Source organism: Meriones unguiculatus, chromosome 20 (assembly GCF_030254825.1).
Source record: "Meriones unguiculatus strain TT.TT164.6M chromosome 20, Bangor_MerUng_6.1, whole genome shotgun sequence".
In the NCBI taxonomy this organism is placed as follows: domain Eukaryota; kingdom Metazoa; phylum Chordata; class Mammalia; order Rodentia; family Muridae; genus Meriones; species Meriones unguiculatus.
Genome location: NC_083367.1, coordinates 47,100,860 through 47,121,309, shown reverse-complemented (window position 1 = coordinate 47,121,309; position 20,450 = coordinate 47,100,860). Strand labels below are relative to the sequence as shown.

Genomic DNA, 20,450 nt, shown 5'->3' with positions numbered 1-20,450 from the left:
TTAGAGGGAAAAGGAGCCTGCCACCAAGCCTGATACCCTGAGTGGGATTCCCAGGGACCCAAACGATGGAAGAAGAACTAGTTTCATAGAGAACAGTAATCATCGCTTTCTGAAATTCAGCTGAGCAAGCTTCAGAAAGTAAACAAGTAAACTGAGAGGATGCCGTAATTAAGCTTAGATTTATGAGAACTATGTTTAAAGTTACAAGTAATTACATCTCCACATAGATAATATGCGAGAAAAAAGGGCTCTGCCTGACTGACCTTCCGGTTCAGCAGCAGGTTTTGCTGCTAATTTTGCAGTCACGAGTACTTAAGTTGGCTGCACAACTGAGAGCTAAGTATCCAGAATGTTTTTTCAGGATTACACAGAGCTTCGGTAGCATCATCACACTCATAAAATACCACCTAGGGTACTGGAATTACAGGCTGCCTATGAAGAAAGAGTACATTCCCAGGGGCTGGCCATATGGCTTAGACGGTAAAGGAGCCTGCCAATGGGCCTGATGACTTGAGTTGGATTCCCAGGGACCCACGTGATGGAAGGAGAGAAATGACTCCTATTTCAAAACGCAAGTAAGGAAAAGTTCAACCACGCAGCTTCCTGTAACTTTGACTTTATACAAGTTTAACATTTTGGCTTTTGGGCTCATAACATTTAGCTTCCAGCGCAGACACATCCTGCACAGCAGGATGCAGATGAGCAATCACAGTTCCCTAGATCTACTCCTGATTCATACCTGCCTTTCATGTATGCTCTCGCCTCCTTTTCACACTCAGGGCTGTGTGGGACGCTCCCACGGACAAGGGCTGACACATTTAATGATCTTGCTCCATCCCACTTTTCCTCTGCCTCCAGATTCCTTCCTTGTGTTCCCAGTCTCTCGCTAGACCAGGTGAGTCAAGCAGGAATGCTTTGTGACATTCTGATGAATGCGGTTTTTTTCTTTTAGAGCTCGAGACTGGGCCCAGGGCCTCATGCAAGCACTCCGCCTCTCACCTAAACCCCAACTACTATAAATTTCTCTAAACTTTTAAAAAATGCGTTTTAATTTTTTTCAGATAACTTTCCTATTAGCTTCCTGAGGCAGGTGTGCAGGGAGCATAAGTAGACGCGCTCACCTCATACACTTGGCAAAGAGTCTAGTCAAAAGGATCACACAGGGGCCAACCACCAAGGAAACAGACTGCAGTGAGGAAATCTAAGCAATTAATCTGGCATTGCAAGAAAGAAAGAAGACAGAAAGAAAGAAAAGAAGAAAGGAAGAAAGAAAGAGGAAGGAAGGAAGGAAGAGAAAAAAAATGCTGTTATTGAATAAACCAAAAAAAGAATGAAATTTAATGAGTCTAATGTTTTAAAACTATTTCAAGTCTGTTTAAAGTTCAGAATAGAAACGGTGAAACGTTTTAAAATAGTATTAAAACAATGGATAGGAAATCAGGTTTTTCAAAGCATAATCCTGGGGGAGAAAAGCATTTTGTCCCTCTGACTGCATCTAACATTAAAAAAAAAAAAACATGATCTGAACATTCTGGGAGCTTTTGAGCTTTCTAGAGACTTTTGAATGAGAATTAAATGCATATGGTAGAAATATGCATATTTTCTCCTACTTAGGAGCTGCAGCTTAAGCAGTTAAGAACACAGGCTGCTCTTCCTTCTGGAAGCCCTGGTTTTGATTCCCAGCATGCACTTGGTGGTTGACAACCATCTATAATTCTAGTCCCAGGGGAGTTGCTGTGTTCTTCTGGCCTCCTGGGGCATCAAGCTCAACATGTGGTGTGTGTACATACATGCAGGCAAAACTCACATACATAAAATAAAATACAGAAGTCCCATTTAAAACCAGTCCTAGTGTTCTGTGTGTGTCTTGTGTGTGTGTATATATACACACACACATAAATGTTCAGGTGAGGCCGTAAGGTGTCTTCTATCACTCTCCACCTTCCTTGCTGAGACAGTCTTTCCACTGATCCCAGAGCTCACCGGTTGGCTCGCCTGGCTGGCTCCTGATGTCTCTGCCTCCCAGAACACAGAGCCATAAAAAGAGCCTGATTTTTTTATGTGGGTGCCAGCGATTTGAGCTCAGGTCCTTATGTTTGCACAGGAAGCATCTTACCAACTGAGACATCTCCCAGGACTCCAACATTGTTTTGTTTGTTTGTTCACTGTTTTAAGACCTTTCGTGTGGCCCAGGCTGGCCCTAAACTCTCTGTGTAGCTGAGGGGGATCTTGATCTGATTGTCCTACCTCTACTCCCATGTGCTGGGATCACAAGGCTGTGTTGCCTTGCTCAGTTTATGGCGGACTGGAGACTGAAGTCCAGATCTTCATGCGCGTCTTCAGCAAGCACTCTGGCAACCAAGCCACATCCTCTTCAATCTATTTAGGCTATGGGTTTTCAACTCTGGCTGTGGTGGTGACAAATGCCTATACTCCAAGAATCCAGGACGCTAACACAGGAGAAGAGCATTGAGCTCCAGGCCAGCCCAGCCACATAAAACTGTGGCTGAAAAGAACAGCCTGGTGCTGCACGGGATGTGGGAGGCGGAGGCATGGGGATCTGGAGTTCAAGGTCATCCTTAGATACATACCAGGCTCAAGGCTAGCCTGGCTTATATATGAAAGACATATTATATATGTCTTAAAAAAATAAAGAAAACAACCACACACAACAAAGAAAAAGTAGTTCTGTCATCTAAGCCTTTTTTCCAATTTCCAGAAGCAATGAAAAGATACAAAGTTAAGAGCCAGTAATCAACATAGCATTCTATAGTGACATGGGGTTAAAAGATATTTTGGTTTGTATGTGTGTGTGTATGTGTGTGTGTGTGTGTGTGTGTGTTTTGTTTTCAAGCTGGGTGCAGTGGCACATGCTGTTATGCTAATTCTAGTACTCTGAAGACTGAAGCAGGAGGATCTTGAGTTTAGAGGCAGCCTGAGCTACAGTAGCAAATTCAAGACCAACCTAGGTTATGTAGCAAGAACCTGTCTCAAAAGAGTCAAACAAAACAACAAAAATTTTAGCAGAGCATGCCTTCAATTCCAGAACTCGGGAGACAGAGGCCAGTCTGGTCTATAGTGAAGTCCAGGCCAGCCAGGGCTACATAATGGGAATCTGTCTCAAAAGGGGGGAAAAAGTGTTTTTAAACCTGCTGTTACAGGTTTGAATCTAAAATGCCCCCATGGGCTCGTGTGAACACTTGTTCCCTGGATATTTTCTAATGCTTAAAAAGTCTTCTGTTTCTAAAAACTCACTTCAATCATATTTACAGAAGGGATTTTTCACTCAAGGAAAGTCTGGGTGCCATGGCACCTCTAAGAGGTGGGGGCTGACAGAAGCCGGAGCTGGCCTTGGAAGGCTACAGCTGGACCTGGCTCCCTGGGTCCAGTGCAGCTGTCTGCTGCCTGTCTGCAGTCCTGTGGTGACACATCTGTAATCACGGCATGGCCTGCCACCTCACGCTCTGGCTCCGTGGACAAAGCCACCCCTGGCATTTCCCCCCGCTCTGTGATGGGCTCTCTGCAAGGATGAAGCCTCTCTGCAACCATGAGCTAAAATAAAACCTTTCTGGTCACTGCCTGTTAGGCCTTTTGTCACAGCAGAGAGGAGTGACTGATACACTTGCTACTTCCGGCTACCTTAAATACTGCATATGTGCTGTCAATGCCAAGGCGTTGAATAACCCTCTCTTAACGGCATGCTGGTGTTCCAAGAAGCATGGACTGTGTCTGTGAAAGGTCTACCTTCCTTGTCTGACTTTATCTCCCCAGGGGTTTCCAGGACCCCAAAATGCTCACCTTCCCCTTATACTCTGTGCCTCTGCCCATGGTGCCTCCCTTTCTGCCAAGTCTTTCACCTCAGCTCCACCCAGTGAGACCACGCACAGCCATGAAGCCTCAGTTCAAAGAATGCTCCCGGCTGACTTCTCCTTCCAAGACTCTAATGTTATTAACGTATTTACTTTCCTGCTCTAAGCTGTATTGGTAACTATATCTTTCTCACTACGTGGAAGGTAAGGGCAGAAAGACACAGTTGGGGTTCAAGGCATATCTAAGTTGAAATGATGATTTAAGTTTTTCCAAGGAGTACTTCAAATAGGTGTCACTTTATTACACAAAACCACAGGCTGCTGCAAAGCTGCCAGGACAGATGATCTCTCTCTCCCTCCCCTTCCTCTATCTCCCTATACTATTACAAATATCATTATTATTATTATATGATTATTACTATTATCAGATTCTGCTGTTTTCTCAACTTAGAAATGAAGAAACAAAAGACAACGTTAACTACCCCAAAGCTGACATGAAGCAAATGTCTGACCTCAGAGCTCTGTGATCGGCTACACATTTCTGACTGACAGGACTCACCTAAGTGACAATGACTAATACGCCATGACCCCCGTGACAGTTCATTCAAACTAGTAACTATGTACTACCTGCTCTCAGCCATCTTAAAGTTCACCGAAATCAAATCTGAGGCATGTAAACCGAACCCCGGCATCTACTGCTGCAACACGGCGTGAAGACTCACTTGCACAGTTGGCCTCCTGCCACGTGGTGTTGAAGAACTCGGAGACCATCACAACTATCTGCATTCTGTCCGCCATCAGGAGACTGCCGGCGCAGTGCTGGCTCTCGGAGGCATTCTGAACAACAATGAAAGAGAAAAGGAGGAGAAGAAGATCTAATCTGAGCATTTAGACTTTCCAAACAAATTATAGCCATGAAACAAAAAAAGCCATAAAACAACTAAAACACTTACCACAAACCACTAGAGATTTTGCCTGATATGATCTGATAGTAATAGCAGTAATAATAAAATGTCAGGAAGACAATTATCTAACATTTGTTGTTGCAGGGTGCCCGTGAGAAGGAAGAAGCTCAGCTTAACTGCTGAGCCATCTCTGCAGCCCCATCTTTACTTCTGCAGTCAAGTTCAACTTCTTAATTCCAACCTGTGAGTCTGTCACAATCTCTCATTTTGTGTGGGCAGGAAAAATTCCAGAATGTGATAAACAGAATGTGGCAATGGCCACCTCTAGATGATGAAACATGACAAGTTTTATTTTCACTTTTGAAAATAAAAGTCTTCCACTGTCTAAATTTTTGTACAGTAAGTGTATTATCTATATAAGTACTTTTAACCTGTGAGCAAATGTTCATAAATCCTTTGGCTTCATCTTTTGGGTATTAATTTTTGATCCAAAGGCTAGTTAGTATCCTGCAAGAAAATCCAGTAATCCATCCACAAAAAAAAAAAAAAAAAAGTTTACACCCAAATAGAAAAACATGTCTTCCTAAGACAATTTCATCATAAAAAAAAAAAAAACTCGTGCTATGCAAATAACAGACCCGGATCCTTAGGTCTTCAATCTCATCTGTTTCCTATCCCTGTTGCCTCATGTAGGGTGCTGAGACCTGGACCTTTTTTTTTTTTTTTTCTTTCAAAGCTATTTAACTCCTATTGCTTGTAGGCACTACAAGGGATGCTGGTGTTTTGAGGACTGACAAGTGTCAGGGAAAGCCATCGACGCTGTGCTTCAGGAAGCTGCCTGCAAACACGCAGACGGGGAGTGATGCCGTGGAGAACACCATGAACAGAACTGGCCAGCTGTGTGGAATGATGGGAATATCACTGGATCCATTTGGGGAAGTTCATCCTCTGTATATCTCACAAAAGGGATGCATCTAAGAGAGCTCTTGCTTTTATCTGTTATCTTTGTTTGTTTTTTTTTTAACATTTATTATGTGGTATGTGCGTGCGCGTGTGTGTGCATGCGTGTGTGTGTGTGTGTGTGTGTGTGTGTGTGTGTGTGTGTAGGCCACAGGACAACTTATGGCGTCAGCTCTCTTCCTGCCACTATGTAGGTGGCTTACCTACTAAGCCATCTTGGAGACTCAAGTACGTACTTTAAAAACACAGTTTAATAAAACATTTCCCAGGTTCCTTTCCTGGAACTGTTTCAGAGAAACAGCAATAGACAAAACTTTATTTGTTGTTGTTGTGTATACCCACATGTCTGTGTGTCTTTGTGTATGTGTGTGTGTTATGTGCAGTTGCCTGCAGAGGCCAGAGGACATCAAGTCTGCTGCTCTGTTGTTCTCTGCCTTGGTCCCTTTGGACAGGGTCTCTCACTAAAACCTGGAACTAGTTTTAGGGGGGGATGGCAGCCTCAGCCCCAGCAGTTTCCCCATCCTGGGGTTCAGGTGCATACAGTCATGCCTACCGTTCGCATGGGTGCTGAGGAATTGAACTAGAGTCTTAATGCTTCTACTGCAAGCACCTTCCCCACTAAGCCACCTGTCCAGCCCTCCTTTATTCTCCTGTCTTAATATTTATGTGGTACTGGGGGCCGCACGGGTGCTCAGCCAGCATGCAAACCCTGACCCCTGACTTTGCCATTTTTCTTTCTTTTCTTTTTTTGAGACCGAGTCTTGCTATGCAAATCCCAGGCTAACCTCAAACTCGTGATTCTCCTGGCTCAACCTCCCTAGTTCTGGGTGGAGTTTGGTTGGCCAGGGACCAGGACAAGCCTAGGTCAAGAGATGATGGTCTTGGTCAGCTGACCTAACTCCTAAGTGAAACTGGAGCTCAGTTTCATAACATCCTATAGCAAATAAAATTCATTCCCCAAGGAGCACAGTGCCTGGCACACGGTCACTGATACGAGGAACTTCACCCAGGTGCCTTGCTGCCGATCCCAGGTTGGGGGTAGGCAGTTTAAGTGCATCCTCCCTCGGTAGCTGACCGTCTACTTCAAAATCATCAGAGGGCTGCATGAGGCAACTGCCCTCAAGCCTAACAGCCGGAGTTCAATCCCTAGACCTCGTGGTGTAAAGAGAACTGAGTCCCTCAAGTTGTCTTCTGCCCTCCTCATATGTCCCATGGCATGGGTACTCACACAGTCACACACACAATAGATAGATAGATAGATAGATAGATTCAATTAAAAAAAAAATCACTGTAATACTACCAGGCACAGTTCAATTGAGGAACACATGAATACAGCTGGAGGAAATTTCGAAAGAGTTCATGGAGAAACCAGGATTTAAACCAGGCCCTGTTCTGGGAAAGGAAAAAGAACTTTAAGATAGCATAAAATGATCATGGAGTAATAGTGGGGCTGATATGCAGAATGTAGGCGCTGTTTGGTAGAAGCAGACACAGTTTGAACATGGCAACACTGTGGATACGTTGGGACAAGGTTGTGGAGGTTCTTAAAAGCCAAACAAAAGAAAAATGCTTTCTTGGGGGTGGAGAGAGGCTTAGCAATTAGGAGCATTTGCTGCTTCTTGAGAGGGCTTGGGTTCGATTCCCAGCACCCACAAAGTTGCACACAACCTACTGTCACTCCAGTTCTAGGGGATCTGGTGCCTTCTGCTCTCCATAGGCACCAGGCACTTGCAAGGGGGCACACACACATACAGGCAAAACACTGACTCACATAAAAGTGTCATTGGTTTTTGTTTGTTTTCTTGGTTTTTTTGAGACAGGGTTTTATAGGTATAAGATTACTATGTAAATCAAATGCTGATTTCTGTACCCCTGTATCTGGTTACAATCCTTGTTCTGAGAATCTCATCTCAATGTTGTGTAAGCATAGCTCCCCAATTGTATATTGATATGCCAATAAAGCAGCTTACAGCCAGTCGCTGAGCAGGGACTGGAATAGGGCTGGACTTCCTGCCAGTCAGGGGAGGAGGAGTTACAGGAGGAAGTGGGGGATTCAGCCGTGAGAGGGGTGGAAAGGACACATTAGCTGTCTCTGGGATGCTGGGAGGAAGCCAAATTAGCTTAGTGGGTTAGGAATAATAACTGCTCAGTTCTTGAGCTGTGAAGCTTGTTAAAATAATATAATACAGTCTCGATTATTTATGTGTTAGCCGGGTTAAGAGAGAAACTAAAAGAAATAAACACAGTTTTATAAAAATAACCTTAACATTTTGGTGCCCAATGTGGAACACTACCTATAGGCTTAGATTTTTCAAAAACCTAATTCATTTAGGGTTCTTAAATGCCTCTACCTCCCACCACCAGTTAAGAGAGAAAGCCAGTTAGCAGGGACAAGCGATGCTGATCTCTCAAGCTGCTTCCTGCTGGTTAGAGTAGTTGGGTTCTTTAGGGCAATACCAATCTCAGTTGTCCGGATTCCAGAAGTCCAGTCAAACAACAAAGAGCAACCCGTAACAACAACTTCACAATGTTCTCTGGAGCCCTTCTCTCCAACAAAGCCAAGGGATGCCAGACGATGGGTAGCAAAGCGATACAAAGAGACCTCTCTCTGTCTCTGGGCTCTTATTTATATGTTCTCGGAGTCCAAGTAAGGATTTTTTTTTTTTTTTTTTTTGCATGAGGTACTTTCCAGCTGGAAAACATCACAGGCCTCTCACAAATCTGGATAAAGCTTCCACATCCCACTCTTGGGACCAAAACAAAAACATCCTCATAACACAACCACACAACCAAGTTTTTAAAGACACCAAAACTTCCACTACAGGGTGTCTCTGTGTAGCCCTGGCTGTCCTGGAACTCACCCTGTAGACCAGGCTGGCCTCGAACTCTCAGAGATCTGCTTGCCACTGCCGCTGCCTGGGATTAAAGGAGTGTGCCTCCAACGCCTGGCTTATATAAGTGTTTATGTGTGTTTGTTTGTTTGTTTTGTTAAGAAAAACTCTTTCTTTTTCTTTCTTTCTTCTCCTCCTCACCCTGCCTTGACAGTAGAAAGTTCTTGAAGATTTTAGGAAAGAGTAATTAAAAAAAAAAAAAAAAAAAAAAAAGCAGGTCCCGGGAACATACTTTCAGGTGAATGATATTTTGAGGGAGGGTATGGCAGGCAACTAATTAGACTCTTCTCCCTGGTGTGAGTGTGAGGAGTCGATGGAGGCAGAAGGAAGGGTGGAGAGGAAGTGACAGTGAACCCCGATGATGATGATGATGACGATGATACAGTTCTCAGTGGTCCACGAGTATCTCCCCACTCATTCCTCACAGCAAGATGAGATGGGTGACGCCACCCTTCTGCACTGACACCCTGCTTCTCCCACTGCCTTGAGTAGAGTACATAACCCTCAGGCTCAATTTTTTTTTTAATAATTTATTTTATGTGTGAAGGTGTCAGATCCCTTGGAGTTGGTGGTACAGATAGTTGTGAGCTGCCACATGGGTGCCAGGAATTGAACCCGGGTCCATTTGGAAGAGCAGACAGTGCTCTTAACCACTGAGCCATCTCTCCAGCCCCAGGCTCAATTTCTTAACCCATGGTATCTCTCTGTCTATATCTAAGTTTTCCATCTGGAAATCAATTTCTGTAGGACAGAAACTTCATGTGTCTGTCTACACTCAACACATAGCATAACGGACCAAACTCACCAGTCCTTATTTATAGTGTCAAATATTAGTATCCTAATCTGTCATTGCCATAACCACCCGGCAGGAGCCTAGCCATCAGGAACGTAACCATTCATTTCCATCATAGCTTCACCTAAGAAGTTGGAGGAAGCCATTAAAAAAGACACAAACACACACACACAGACACACACGGGAGGAGGCAGATTTTTTTTCACAATTAATCTATAACCCCCCCCAACTCCACACCTTACTTTACAACCATTTCGAGTCTCTGCATTCCCAGAAATGTAGGTGACACCACCCATCCTTACTACAAGAGAAGACCCAGCCTCATGCGTGGCAAAGACATAAACCACCACGCTGACTCACCTGCCTCTCCGCCATGGTGGAGACAGAAACGCCACTCTGTGGATGCCCCAAGTCTTATCAGCTCCACCTTCCCAGACACCGGCCCACTCCTCCCCTTGCTCACCTCTGCAAGGTCCTCCTTCACCTTCCCTACAGAAGACTTTTCACTAATGCTTGCTGACACAGGAGGATCACTTGGGCCAAGCAGTTCAAGATCAATAAGACAACAACAGGAAGCAGACAAACAAAGCTGCGGGTGTGACTCGGTGGCAGAGCACGTACTTAACAGGTGCAGGGCCTTGGGTTTACTCAATGCCAAAAGAAAAAGGGGGGAGTATATAGACACACAAACAAAATATTTAAATGTGTTTCCTGTCTCCCTCACTTAGGTGAAGAAAGAAGGGCGGGGGGATAAAGAAATGGAGAGAAAATCACTACTGAGCCCCACATTCCTGCTCGCTGACCTACTTCTTCTTCGGGGACATTCTTCCCACCTTTTTCCTTCCACTTGTGAGAGTGTCACCAATAATGCTAAAGTTGATAGGCACACTTCCAACTCTCAGAGCAGGGTCTGACCCAGACACACTCTCCGTCCCTTGTCCTTTGCTTGTACAGCACTGCTCTCCCCTCATCTCCTCCTCTGCCTCTTCCTTTCCAGTCTCCTCCGAGAGTTTATCCAGTATCCCGGTGTTCTTACCCGTTCTTTTATGACCCTGTGTTTATTTACTTTGTAGGCGCACGTGCCACAGCTGGCATGCGGAGGACAACGTGAGGGATAACCCACCGTGTGGGTTATCAGGCTCAGCAGCGGGTGCCTCTGTCCGCCCAGCCATCTCACTGCTCTCTCACTTCTTCCTTTTCTCCCTGACTCATCCATGCCATGGCTTCTCAGATACTATTTTTACCCCGAGCACTTCCCAAAGGTGTAATCCGTGGTCTAGACCTCTACACATGTAGGCCCAACCACATATACCATATCAACATTTAAATGGCTCAAAACACCTCAAAATCAACTCATTTCAGAACTGAGGCAATGATTTCCCTCCAAAGAGGCTCCTCCCTCTGAGTTAATGGTAACCTCATCCCCCAAACTGAAAATCATCACTTCCTTTCCCTTGCTCCCCACATTAGCCACGAAATCCTGTCTTTTCTACTTCCTAAATACCTCTAGGATCCAGCCATTTCTCCCCATCACAATGGTACCCTTTAGCTCAGCCACCCCCATTTCTCTTTTACTACAGTCTATTTCATCTCCCACACAGGCTCTCATGTATTTCCCGGGCCCATGTTGCCAAAATGATCATTCAAAAGACGAATACGGGACTGGAGAGACAACTCAGAGGTTCAGCCCTGGCTGCTTCTGCACAGGATCTGAGTTCCATTTCCTACCCAGATGAGGGAGCTCCCAACTGCAACTACAGGGGATCTAACATCCTCCTCTGTCCTCTGTAGGGAACCTGCACACACTTCACACACACACATACAGAGAGAGAGAGAGAGAGGGAGAGATGACCACCATGTTCTAAGAATTCCAATACAATCATACTGGTTTCAGACTCTAAAATCTTGGCATTTCCTACTAAACCCACAGCCCTGCCCAGTGCACACTTGGATGCTGGAGAGGACGGGCAGACGAGGGAAGGCTTTCCCATACTCTGAGGTGAGTAGATTCTGGTTCCCACATCACTGGTAGCATCGGAGGGGCAGGAGGGCAAAGGTTTTGCAACCCCATTCTGGAGAGCTTCAGCTGGGCAGTGGTGAGTTCATTGACACGTCAGTTGGTTGATGCCCATAATTCTCAGGACTAGAGCTTGGGATCCTTTTATAAAACCTCGTAATTCTACAGCTCATACAGACACCTACGTACAGAGAACATCTACAGCCTAGCATCGTGATTCCAGGGCATCGTGCCCACAAGAAGTCTTGTTATTTAAGATTTCTTTTTTAAAGGCAACTGGAAATTATGAAATTTGCAGGAAAATTGATGAAACTGAAAAATAAGGTATTAAGTGAAGTAACCTGGGCACAAAAAGAGAAATGCCACGTGTTCTCTCTCATGTGCGTACCCTAGCTTTTAATGCTTACATATGTGTGTGTATTAATGTGGAGTGTTCAGTAGAGGCCAAGACATCAGAAAGGAGCCCACAAGAGAGATACGAAAAGAAGAGAGGGTAATAGACCACATGTGATGCAAGAGCAGAAGGGGGCACACTGCGGGAGAGTGGGTGGGCATAGAAGGTGGGAGGGGACAGTGGAGATGTAGAGCAGGGACCTGGGGGAAAGGAGATGCAGAGTGAACAAACCATAACTATGTGGGGAAATGCCAGCCTGATGCCTGCTCTGCTAATTTAAAAACAGAAACAGGGGTTTGGGGCTCAGTTGTGGTAGCTGGTTTGCCTAGCACAGACAAGGCATGGGTCTGAATGGCACTGAATGATCCTGGATCATAGTGGCACATGCCTGTAATCTCAGCACCTAGGAGGTGACAGCAGGGGAATCAAGAGTTCAAGGTGAGTTCAAGGCCAGAACTCAATTAGTGAAATAAATTAATTAAATTGAGATAGAATGAAAAGGCACCCTAAAAACAACTTATTCAATATAACTGCTCGAAAAGGCTGCAGAGGGCGGAGACTTTATTTCAAAGTCAGGTGGAGAAGGGAACCTGGAAAATACTGCATGTAATCCTGTTGAAACTGCTTTGAAAACCAGCTCTCCTCAAGGACTGACTGTAATTTAGTTAATGTAAATGGCCACCTACCCCCACCCCCAGCCCGTTTATAAAACAAACAAACATCCTGTTTAGAACATTAGCTGGCTGAAAAACAAGGGGCAGCTATAGACAAGCTTCTATTCAATTACGACTTATAAAGCAACTGAAAGAGTCACATTTTCATGAGACTGCTTGGCCCCTCCGTACAAAAGGAGCTTTTCCACCCCCAATCCCAGAATCATTCCTGTTTTTCCTTTACTGGGCAACCCTGTGACTCTCCCTGGCCCTGACACTCTAATCCTTTCCTAGTTATGACAGTACTTAGAGGCAAAGACTGAGTCTTCCTCTTTCTGTTCGCCCTTCACATTACATCTTCCAAGTGACCAGAAAAGCTCTCAAGTTATCAAGAAGGCAGACTGACTATGTCCTAAAATGTCAACTCCCACTGACCAGGAGCTTTTACTGTGGGTCAGCTTTCTGTGGCCCCTCTCTATGCCCACGCTACGGATGAGAAAACAAGCAGAGAGTGTCACTAACTTACCCAGAGTACAAGCAATGAACAGGGTAGACTCCTGGCCAGCAGAGTCCAGACTGTCTTACTAAGACCAAGTTCCATAACGCGACACGAAACAACTGGGACGCTTTTCTAGCACTTTATAGAGGAGGAAACCCATGCTGTGAAAAATCATCAAGGTCACACTGAAAGAACTCGGTGGTTCTGGGTATGCCCGCTGCAATGCTCAAGCTCCTAATGACTAGAAGTTTCGAAAGGGCCCTTTCTAGGAACGACAAATTGTGATAGGGGATGCGAGGGGAAAAAGAAAGGCGAGGGTAGGAGTGTTGGACCCCCAAGAAAGCCACTGATACCTAACTGCAAATCTGTCCCAAGAAGATGCCGGTTTACAACATCCAGGAAGGCAACATTCCAAACCCTAATCCCCTACCTCCATCCGCCTGCTTCCGATACCCCAATTCCACAGACAGTCCAATCCCTTGTCCTTACTTGCCCAGCCCCCACGCCACAAGTGCCGGGGTTGCTCCTCTACCCACCCCGACGCTTCGGCTGATGTTGTCCATCTTGCTTGCGACCTGTTGGAAGAGCGGATAGCAGGTCTGGCAGAGGCGCACGGGCCGAGCGCTGCGCACCATACACCCGATCAGCTCGGCGCTGCTGTTGGCGAAGTCCATCAGCAGCTCCCGGCACTCGGGCTCCAGATCCGGCAGGTCGGGGGGCAGCAGCGACAGCGGCCCCAGACCTCTGCCCTGCAGCAGAGACAGGGTCAAGTCCTGCACCTCCAGAAGCTGCTGCTCCGACAGGAGCTCCGCGAAGCCCGGCTGCCCACCGCTGCTGCCGAAAGGGAGCGCGCCCAGGGCGGCCCTCCACCGCAGCAGCGGCAGCAGCAGCAGCGTCCGCAGCCACCGCCACGGCCACCCGCTGCGCCGCGCCGGCACCGCTGCCCGAGCCATCCCCGGCGCCGGACAGCACCAGACCCGGCACCCGCTTCCTCCGACAGCCGCCGCTTCCGGCTTCGGCCGGCGCAGGCCCTGAGTGGGGTCACGAGGTGCTTGCGTCATGGTCCCGCCCACTGCCTGGGAGGTGCTCCGAGTGAGGGCGCTGGGCCTGGACCTCGGCTGAGCTGCTGCTACTCGGGAGCATCCTGGCCTCGCTCCTCGCTCCCGAACGCCCCTCACCCTGCGGTTTCCTGCCCTGTAGAAGCCTGCGGAGTTTGTCCCAGTCGCTGGACCAGTCGCCTCCGCCAGGGAGGTGGATTTGGGCAGATGTTCATTTGCTGTCACCTAGTATGTTTTTTTCTTCATCTTCTCAGGAGAAGATGACACTCTGTTGGCAGTTACTGGTTTGACACTTGTGACTTCCAAGTTTTAATTTTTCTTTTAATTTAATTTAATTTTTTTAAGTCCCAGCTGTCTACTTGGACAGAACTTTCTGCAGCGATAAATATAATCCACGATTTAGTTATCAGGGCAGCCACTGGCCACATGTGGCTGCTGAGCCTTTGAATTGTAGGTACTGCGATTGTAGAACTGATTTTTCAGTGTCTGTAAATTTAAATGTAACTATATGACTAGTTTGAACTGTGTGCACAATGCAGACCTGGGCAGATCTGCTTGGAACTGAAGGGGTTCTGAGATGCTTCAGTGTTTTAAACTCTGGGCGATTCCGGGCAAGCCGCTCAACCCAAGACCCTCTTCCATTTGATTGCATGCCCAGGGCAATCTCATGGATCACTAACATATACAGTGATACCAGAGCTGGACTGCAAAAAAGAATGTACGATCTTGACCTAAAAGACCTTTTGAAGCCAGTGCGGTGGCACTTGCCTGTAATCCCAGCACTCTGTGGGGCAGAGTAGAAGGTGGATCTCTGAGTTTGAGGCCGGGCCTGGTCTACAAAGTGAGTCCAGGTCAGCCAAGCCAAGGCTACACAGAGAAACCCTGTCTCAAAAAAAAAAAAAAAAAAGCGAAAAAGACTTTTTAAAAGATGAGATCTCACTTAAGTAAACCTTGCAGGCCTGTAACCCACTCTGTAGGCCTGCTGGCCTCAAACTCCCAGAGATCCAACTGCATCTTCCTCTTGAATGCTGGAATTAAAAGCATGTACTACCACCATGCTGAGCTGGAAATCCCATTTTCTAGTAAGTGTCTGATAAACAGATTTCGTGGGCCTCCTTCCCTGCTGCTCTGTCACCTAGCTTTTCCGGGTTGAGATCTTTGCTCTGTAAGTACAGAACCACTGCACTAACCCCACTGTAGCCTAGCTTCTTGTTCTTGAGTTTGGTTATGATTGTTAAATTTTGTCTTGTATTTTTGTTACCCCTGAACCGAATATTTGGATAGTTGTTTGGTGTAACAATAATTGGGCTTCCAAAAGGAAAAAAAAAAAAAAAAAAAAAAGAGTTGTGTTAATTTCCTCCAATATTGCCATGCAGTTTTTATATTTTTCATGTGTGTTACTTTTCTGGTCCCGTGATGAAACATTGTGACCAAGGCAACTTGTAGAAGAAAAAATTCACTTGGGCGTACAGCTCCAGATGGTTAGTTTGTGGTGGTGGAGAAAGGCATGACTGCAGGAGGAGGAAACTGGAGGCTCACATCTTTAACTGCATGAAATGGAGTCAGCTGGGAATGAGGAGAAGCTTTGACGCCTCAAAGCCTGCCCCTGTCCCCGAGTGACATACTTCCCACAGCAAGACCAGACCTCCTAAACCTACCCAAACACACCACCAACTAAGGACCAAGTATTTAAAGGTCTGAAACTATGGGGAACTTGCTCGTTCAAATGACCACACTGCATGAGAATTACCACCATGGCTTGCTGGGTGATCATATGGTTGTTTTCTTTAACTTCTTAGTGGCTCTTTGTGAATTTCACATCATGCACCCCAATCCCACTGATCTCCTCATCCCATCATACCCGCCCTCCACACAACCTTCCTTGAAACAGAGGGGGAAAAAATATCATTGTGGAAGCTGGAGTGTGTCATGGCGTGTCACACAGTATACCCTTTTGTGCACACTTCTTTGCTTGCAAGTGTTCACTGCAATGAGTCCATTTGTCTGGTTCTAGGCCTCCGGCTTCTGCTACTCTGTCAATACTAGAACCTCACTGAGACTCCTCTCAGATACACTGTTGTTTCCCTGTGTCATGGAGATCCTGTAGTTTTGGATCTGTAGGACCAGACTTCACACACTCTAGCAGTTCATCGATGGGGTAGATGTTGGGATGGGCCAACTCAAAGCCCTTGAGCTGGTCAGTCCACCGGCTCTCCTGTCCCCGCTAAGGCAAACTCTCCTGCTCTACCCCAGCTGGCCTATCCAATGCCACAACCAGCAAGAGACAGAGTCAGCTTTTCCGCTCTCATACCCTTGGCTATCCATCCATGCCAGTACCATCAGGGCCACCTCTGCTGTGCTGCCCAGGTGACATGTAGAACCTGCTCTTCCGAGCGGTTTAACAGACAAGAGGCTGAGCCAGCTCTCCCATGCTCACTCCCTCGGGTGGCTCCCCTGCAGTCCCTGCAACTGGTGCCAGCTCTTCCCAGCTACCCGAGCGAGGTGCAGGGCCTGTTCTCCTGAGTGCTGCAGCCAGTGAGGGGCAGGGCCAGTTCTCCCGCTCTCGTGACCCTGGGGGCCAGCTCTCCTGCCTGCTGTGGGTGGCAAGGAGAGGCTATCTCTTCCTCATCCATGCCACAGCACAGAAAACGAGTGAGCTCTCCCATGCTCACACCCTCAGTGCCAGCTCACATGCAACTCCTACAACCAGGGCCAACTCTACTGTGCTTCTGGGCAGTGTGCTGTCCCGTTCTCCTGAGTACTTTAGCCAGCAAGGAGCGGGATCAGCCCTCCTCTTCTTACACCCCCAGGGCTAGCTCTTCCATGGTGCTCAGGCAAGGGGCAGGGGTGGTTCTGCAGAGCCCTCAGATTGCAATATGTCCCCGGGTAGCAACCCAGACTAGGGACGTCAGCCTGGGCTTTGGTGGCAACAGACCCCTGCTGCTGCAGGACTGTGAATCCAGATGTGGTCTCCAGGAGCTGCACAGGTCAGGACTTCACCATGGTCCCAGGTGGGACTACCAGCAGCTACCCACGTCAGGCTGTTCCTCACTACCCCCGAGTTTCCAGTTCTGCTTCTCTTCACTGTACCCACATCCTTCTGTTTCTCTTTCTCTTCCTTTTCTCTATCACTTGTTTGCTTCTTGTAGTGGCACCCAGGGTCTCTGGGTGTCTGGGGTCATCTCCGGAATGCTATTCCCACCTGTGCAGTATGGCACTGAGCAGGGGTCATCTTGAGCATGGTTTGCCGGCCTGAGCCTATGCAGCACCAGACTGGTGGGCTAGCTCCCTCTTTGGGGCGCCTGGCACTGGTGGTGATCTCAGGTTCACTCCTTACCTGGCCACGCCTTCCACCAAGAGTAGATGTGGTAATCCTCCAGCGTTGCATTCCTGTACACTGAGCACAGTCAAGGCATGCCTGTTCCTCCCGTGAGAGGAGTCCACATCCCCGAATGTTAGCAGAGCCTGGGGAGCATTTACCACAGAAGCATTCATTCTTGTTGCTCTTCTCTGAGCTTCTGTCTCAGGAACAAAGACTGGAATTCCAATAGTCACTGCAATCCCCTCTCTGCCAAGGTAGTGTTTGCACTCAAGGCCCTCTGCAGCAACAAGTCCTCGTGTGACTGGCACTGTCTCATTTTTCTGCACCCTCCGGGTCTCCTTGTTCTGCGTCAGAGCTGAGCAGGTCTGGCTTATCAATGAAGCCCATGAGACACCTGCCTGCTTCCTCCTCTTCTGTTCAGAATTGTGTGACTCCCTAAGTCCCACCTGGAATGGCTGGTGTTCGAGTTCTTTCCTCCTTCCTGGCCTCGGTGCACCTGTGAGAATTTGTGTTCTGTGAAACTTTTGTAGAAAGTAAAGCATCATAACAAATACTAAAAGTTAATATATTCTAGGCCAGGTGCATGCCTTTAATCCAGCACCTGGGAGGTAGAAGCAGGTGGATCTCTGCAAATTCGAGGCCATTCTGGTCAACAAAGAGACAGCCAGGGCTACACAGAAAAACCTGTATCAAAAAATATAATAATAATAATAATAATCATATATTCCTTTGTCAAAAAATTATTTAGAACATACACTCTGGTGGTTCGGATAGGTTCAGAGCCATAGACTCGTGTGGTTGAATGCTTGGCCCATGGGAAGTGACATTATTAGGAGGTGTGGCCTCGTTAGAGGAAGTGTGTCTCTGTGAAGGTGGGGCTTTGAGGTCATCTATATGCTCAAGCTCCACCCCTTTCGGAATCCAGTCTCCTCCTGCCAGGTGTAGAACTCTCGGCTCCTCCAGCACCATGTCTGCCTGCACACCGCCATGCTTCCCGCCATGATGATAATGGACTGAACCCCAGTTGAATGTTTTCCTTTACGAGAGTTGTCTTGATCATGATGTCTCTTCACAACCATAAAACCCTAACTAAGACATAGACTGACCTTGTACCGCCAAGATTCATTTCAATTTTGTTTATAACAGCAAAAGGATTGCTTAAAGAAATTAGGGCAGTGGTTCTCAACCTTCCTAATGCTGCCACCGTTAAGACAGTTCCTCATCTTGTGCTGACTGATCCCCCAACCATAAAAATTATTTTGTTGCTACTTCATAACTGTAATTTTGCTCCTGTTATGAATTGTAATGTAAATATCTGATATGCAGGATATCTAATAAGTGACCCCCAAAGAGGTCATGACCCCACAAGTTGAGAACCACTTAATTAGGGTTTCTTTTCATTCCCTTCCCACTCCTTTCAGCCCTAAAAGTCAAGTGGAGCAAAGCAGGTATCTGTGCTTTGTTCCCAAGGCCTGGGAGGCATCAGAAAACAAGTAAAGATTGGCAACCTGTGGATTATGACCCCTTTGAGGGGGTCAAATGGGCCTTTCACAGGGGTCACCTAAGACCATTGGAAAACACAGATATTTACATTATGATTCATAGCAGTAGCAAAACTACAGTTAGAAGGAGCAATGACATAATTTTATGGTTGGGGGTTCACCACAACAAAAGGAACTATGTATTAAAGCGTTGCAGCAGTAGGAAGGCTGAGAACCACTGCCTTAGGGCATTTTCTTAATTATTGATTAGTGTAGGAGGGCCCAGCCCACATTTGGGCAATGCCACCCATGGGCAGGTGATCCTAGACAAGCCAGCTGAGCAAGCCACAGGAAGCAATCCACTACGGCTTCTGCTTTCGTTCCTGCCTCCAGGTTCCACCCTTGTTTGGGTTCCTGTCCTGATTTCTCTCAGTAAAACACCGTTACCTTGAAGTGTAAGATGAAATAAAGCCCTTTCTCCCGAAGTTGGTGTTTTATCACATAGAAACCCACTTGAATATATTTATGTATTTGTGTGTGTATGTGTATAGATATATAGATATATAGATATAGATATAGATATAGATATATGGGGTTTTTTTTCCTTTGGAGGCAGAGTCTCATGTAGCTCAGGCTGGTCTCCAACATACTGGGAAGCACACTTGCTTTGTACCAGAGGATGACCTTGAAATTCTGATCCTCTTGCCTCTCTGGTGAAAGTAACAGCATGCACCACCATACCCTGTGTTTGTGGTGCTGGAGATCAGACCCAGGGTCTGGTGTGTGCTAGGCAAGCACTCTGTCAACCGTGAGATAGCCCCAGCCAAAGTGTGTACGTTCGTGCATGCGTGTGCATGCGTCCTGACTCTCTCCATAGCTAGCAAAGTCACCATAATGGCATTACACACCATGCCCAAGTCTTGGCTTCTCAGGCTCATTCTCCACAGCAGGAACCAGAGACCCTTCCCAAAAGACACTCTGTTAACAGAGGAGCCTGGTCCCCTAGCAGAGCCGTCCTCAACCTGCAAGTAAAATGCATTTCTCCAAGTCCCAGCTTCATTAACTTTACTTTTTATCTAACGTATTAGACTATATTAAACAGATTAAAAGAAAAGCTATTAATAATTATTCATAATTCATTGCAGTAGGCACTGTAGTAAAGCAAGAGGCCAGAGTATATTATTGTGCTCAAAGAATGATGTAAAAATAACACTATAGGGCCATCTGGCAAGATGTTTCAGGTGCTGCTACAACAACACGCCATGACCAAGGCAGCTTATGGAAGACAATGTCATTTGCACCTATGGTTCCAGAGGGTTAGAGTCCGTAATGGCGGGGGGGGGGGCAGGGAGCAGCAGACAGGCAGAGCAGGATGCTGAGAGCTCACGTCTTAAACAGCAAGCACAAGCTGGGAGAGAGCACTGAGAATTGTGGGAGTCTTTGCACTCTCAGTGCCCACCTCCCTTAACAAACTTACTCCAGCAAGGCTGTACATTCTCCAATCAGTGCCACCAGCTGGGGACCAAGCGTTGAGAGGGCTGAGACCACGGAGGTTATGCTCTTGTAGTGGTTTGAATGAGAATGCCCACCATAGGCGCATACATTCCTACGTCTAGTCCCTAGTTAGTGTGCTGCTTATAGAAGACTTGGGGGGTGTGGCCTTGTTGG

The 20,450-nt window shown here is 46.8% G+C and overlaps 1 protein-coding gene across 1 annotated transcript in view; it reads right to left on the bottom strand.

The window, feature by feature from the left end:
* The window catches only part of Ostm1 (osteoclastogenesis associated transmembrane protein 1), a 31,727-nt gene extending 17,780 nt beyond the window's left edge, over positions 1–13,947 (bottom strand). Inside the window, exons 1-2 of the mRNA XM_021644373.2 lie at positions 13,458–13,947; positions 4,532–4,646 (exon numbers count right to left, since the gene is read on the bottom strand). Of these exons, the coding sequence (XP_021500048.1) occupies positions 4,532–4,646; positions 13,458–13,874 (532 nt within the window). The 5' untranslated portion in view covers positions 13,875–13,947. The remainder of the gene's footprint in view (positions 1–4,531; positions 4,647–13,457) is intronic.
* Positions 13,948–20,450: the final 6,503 nt, after the last annotated feature.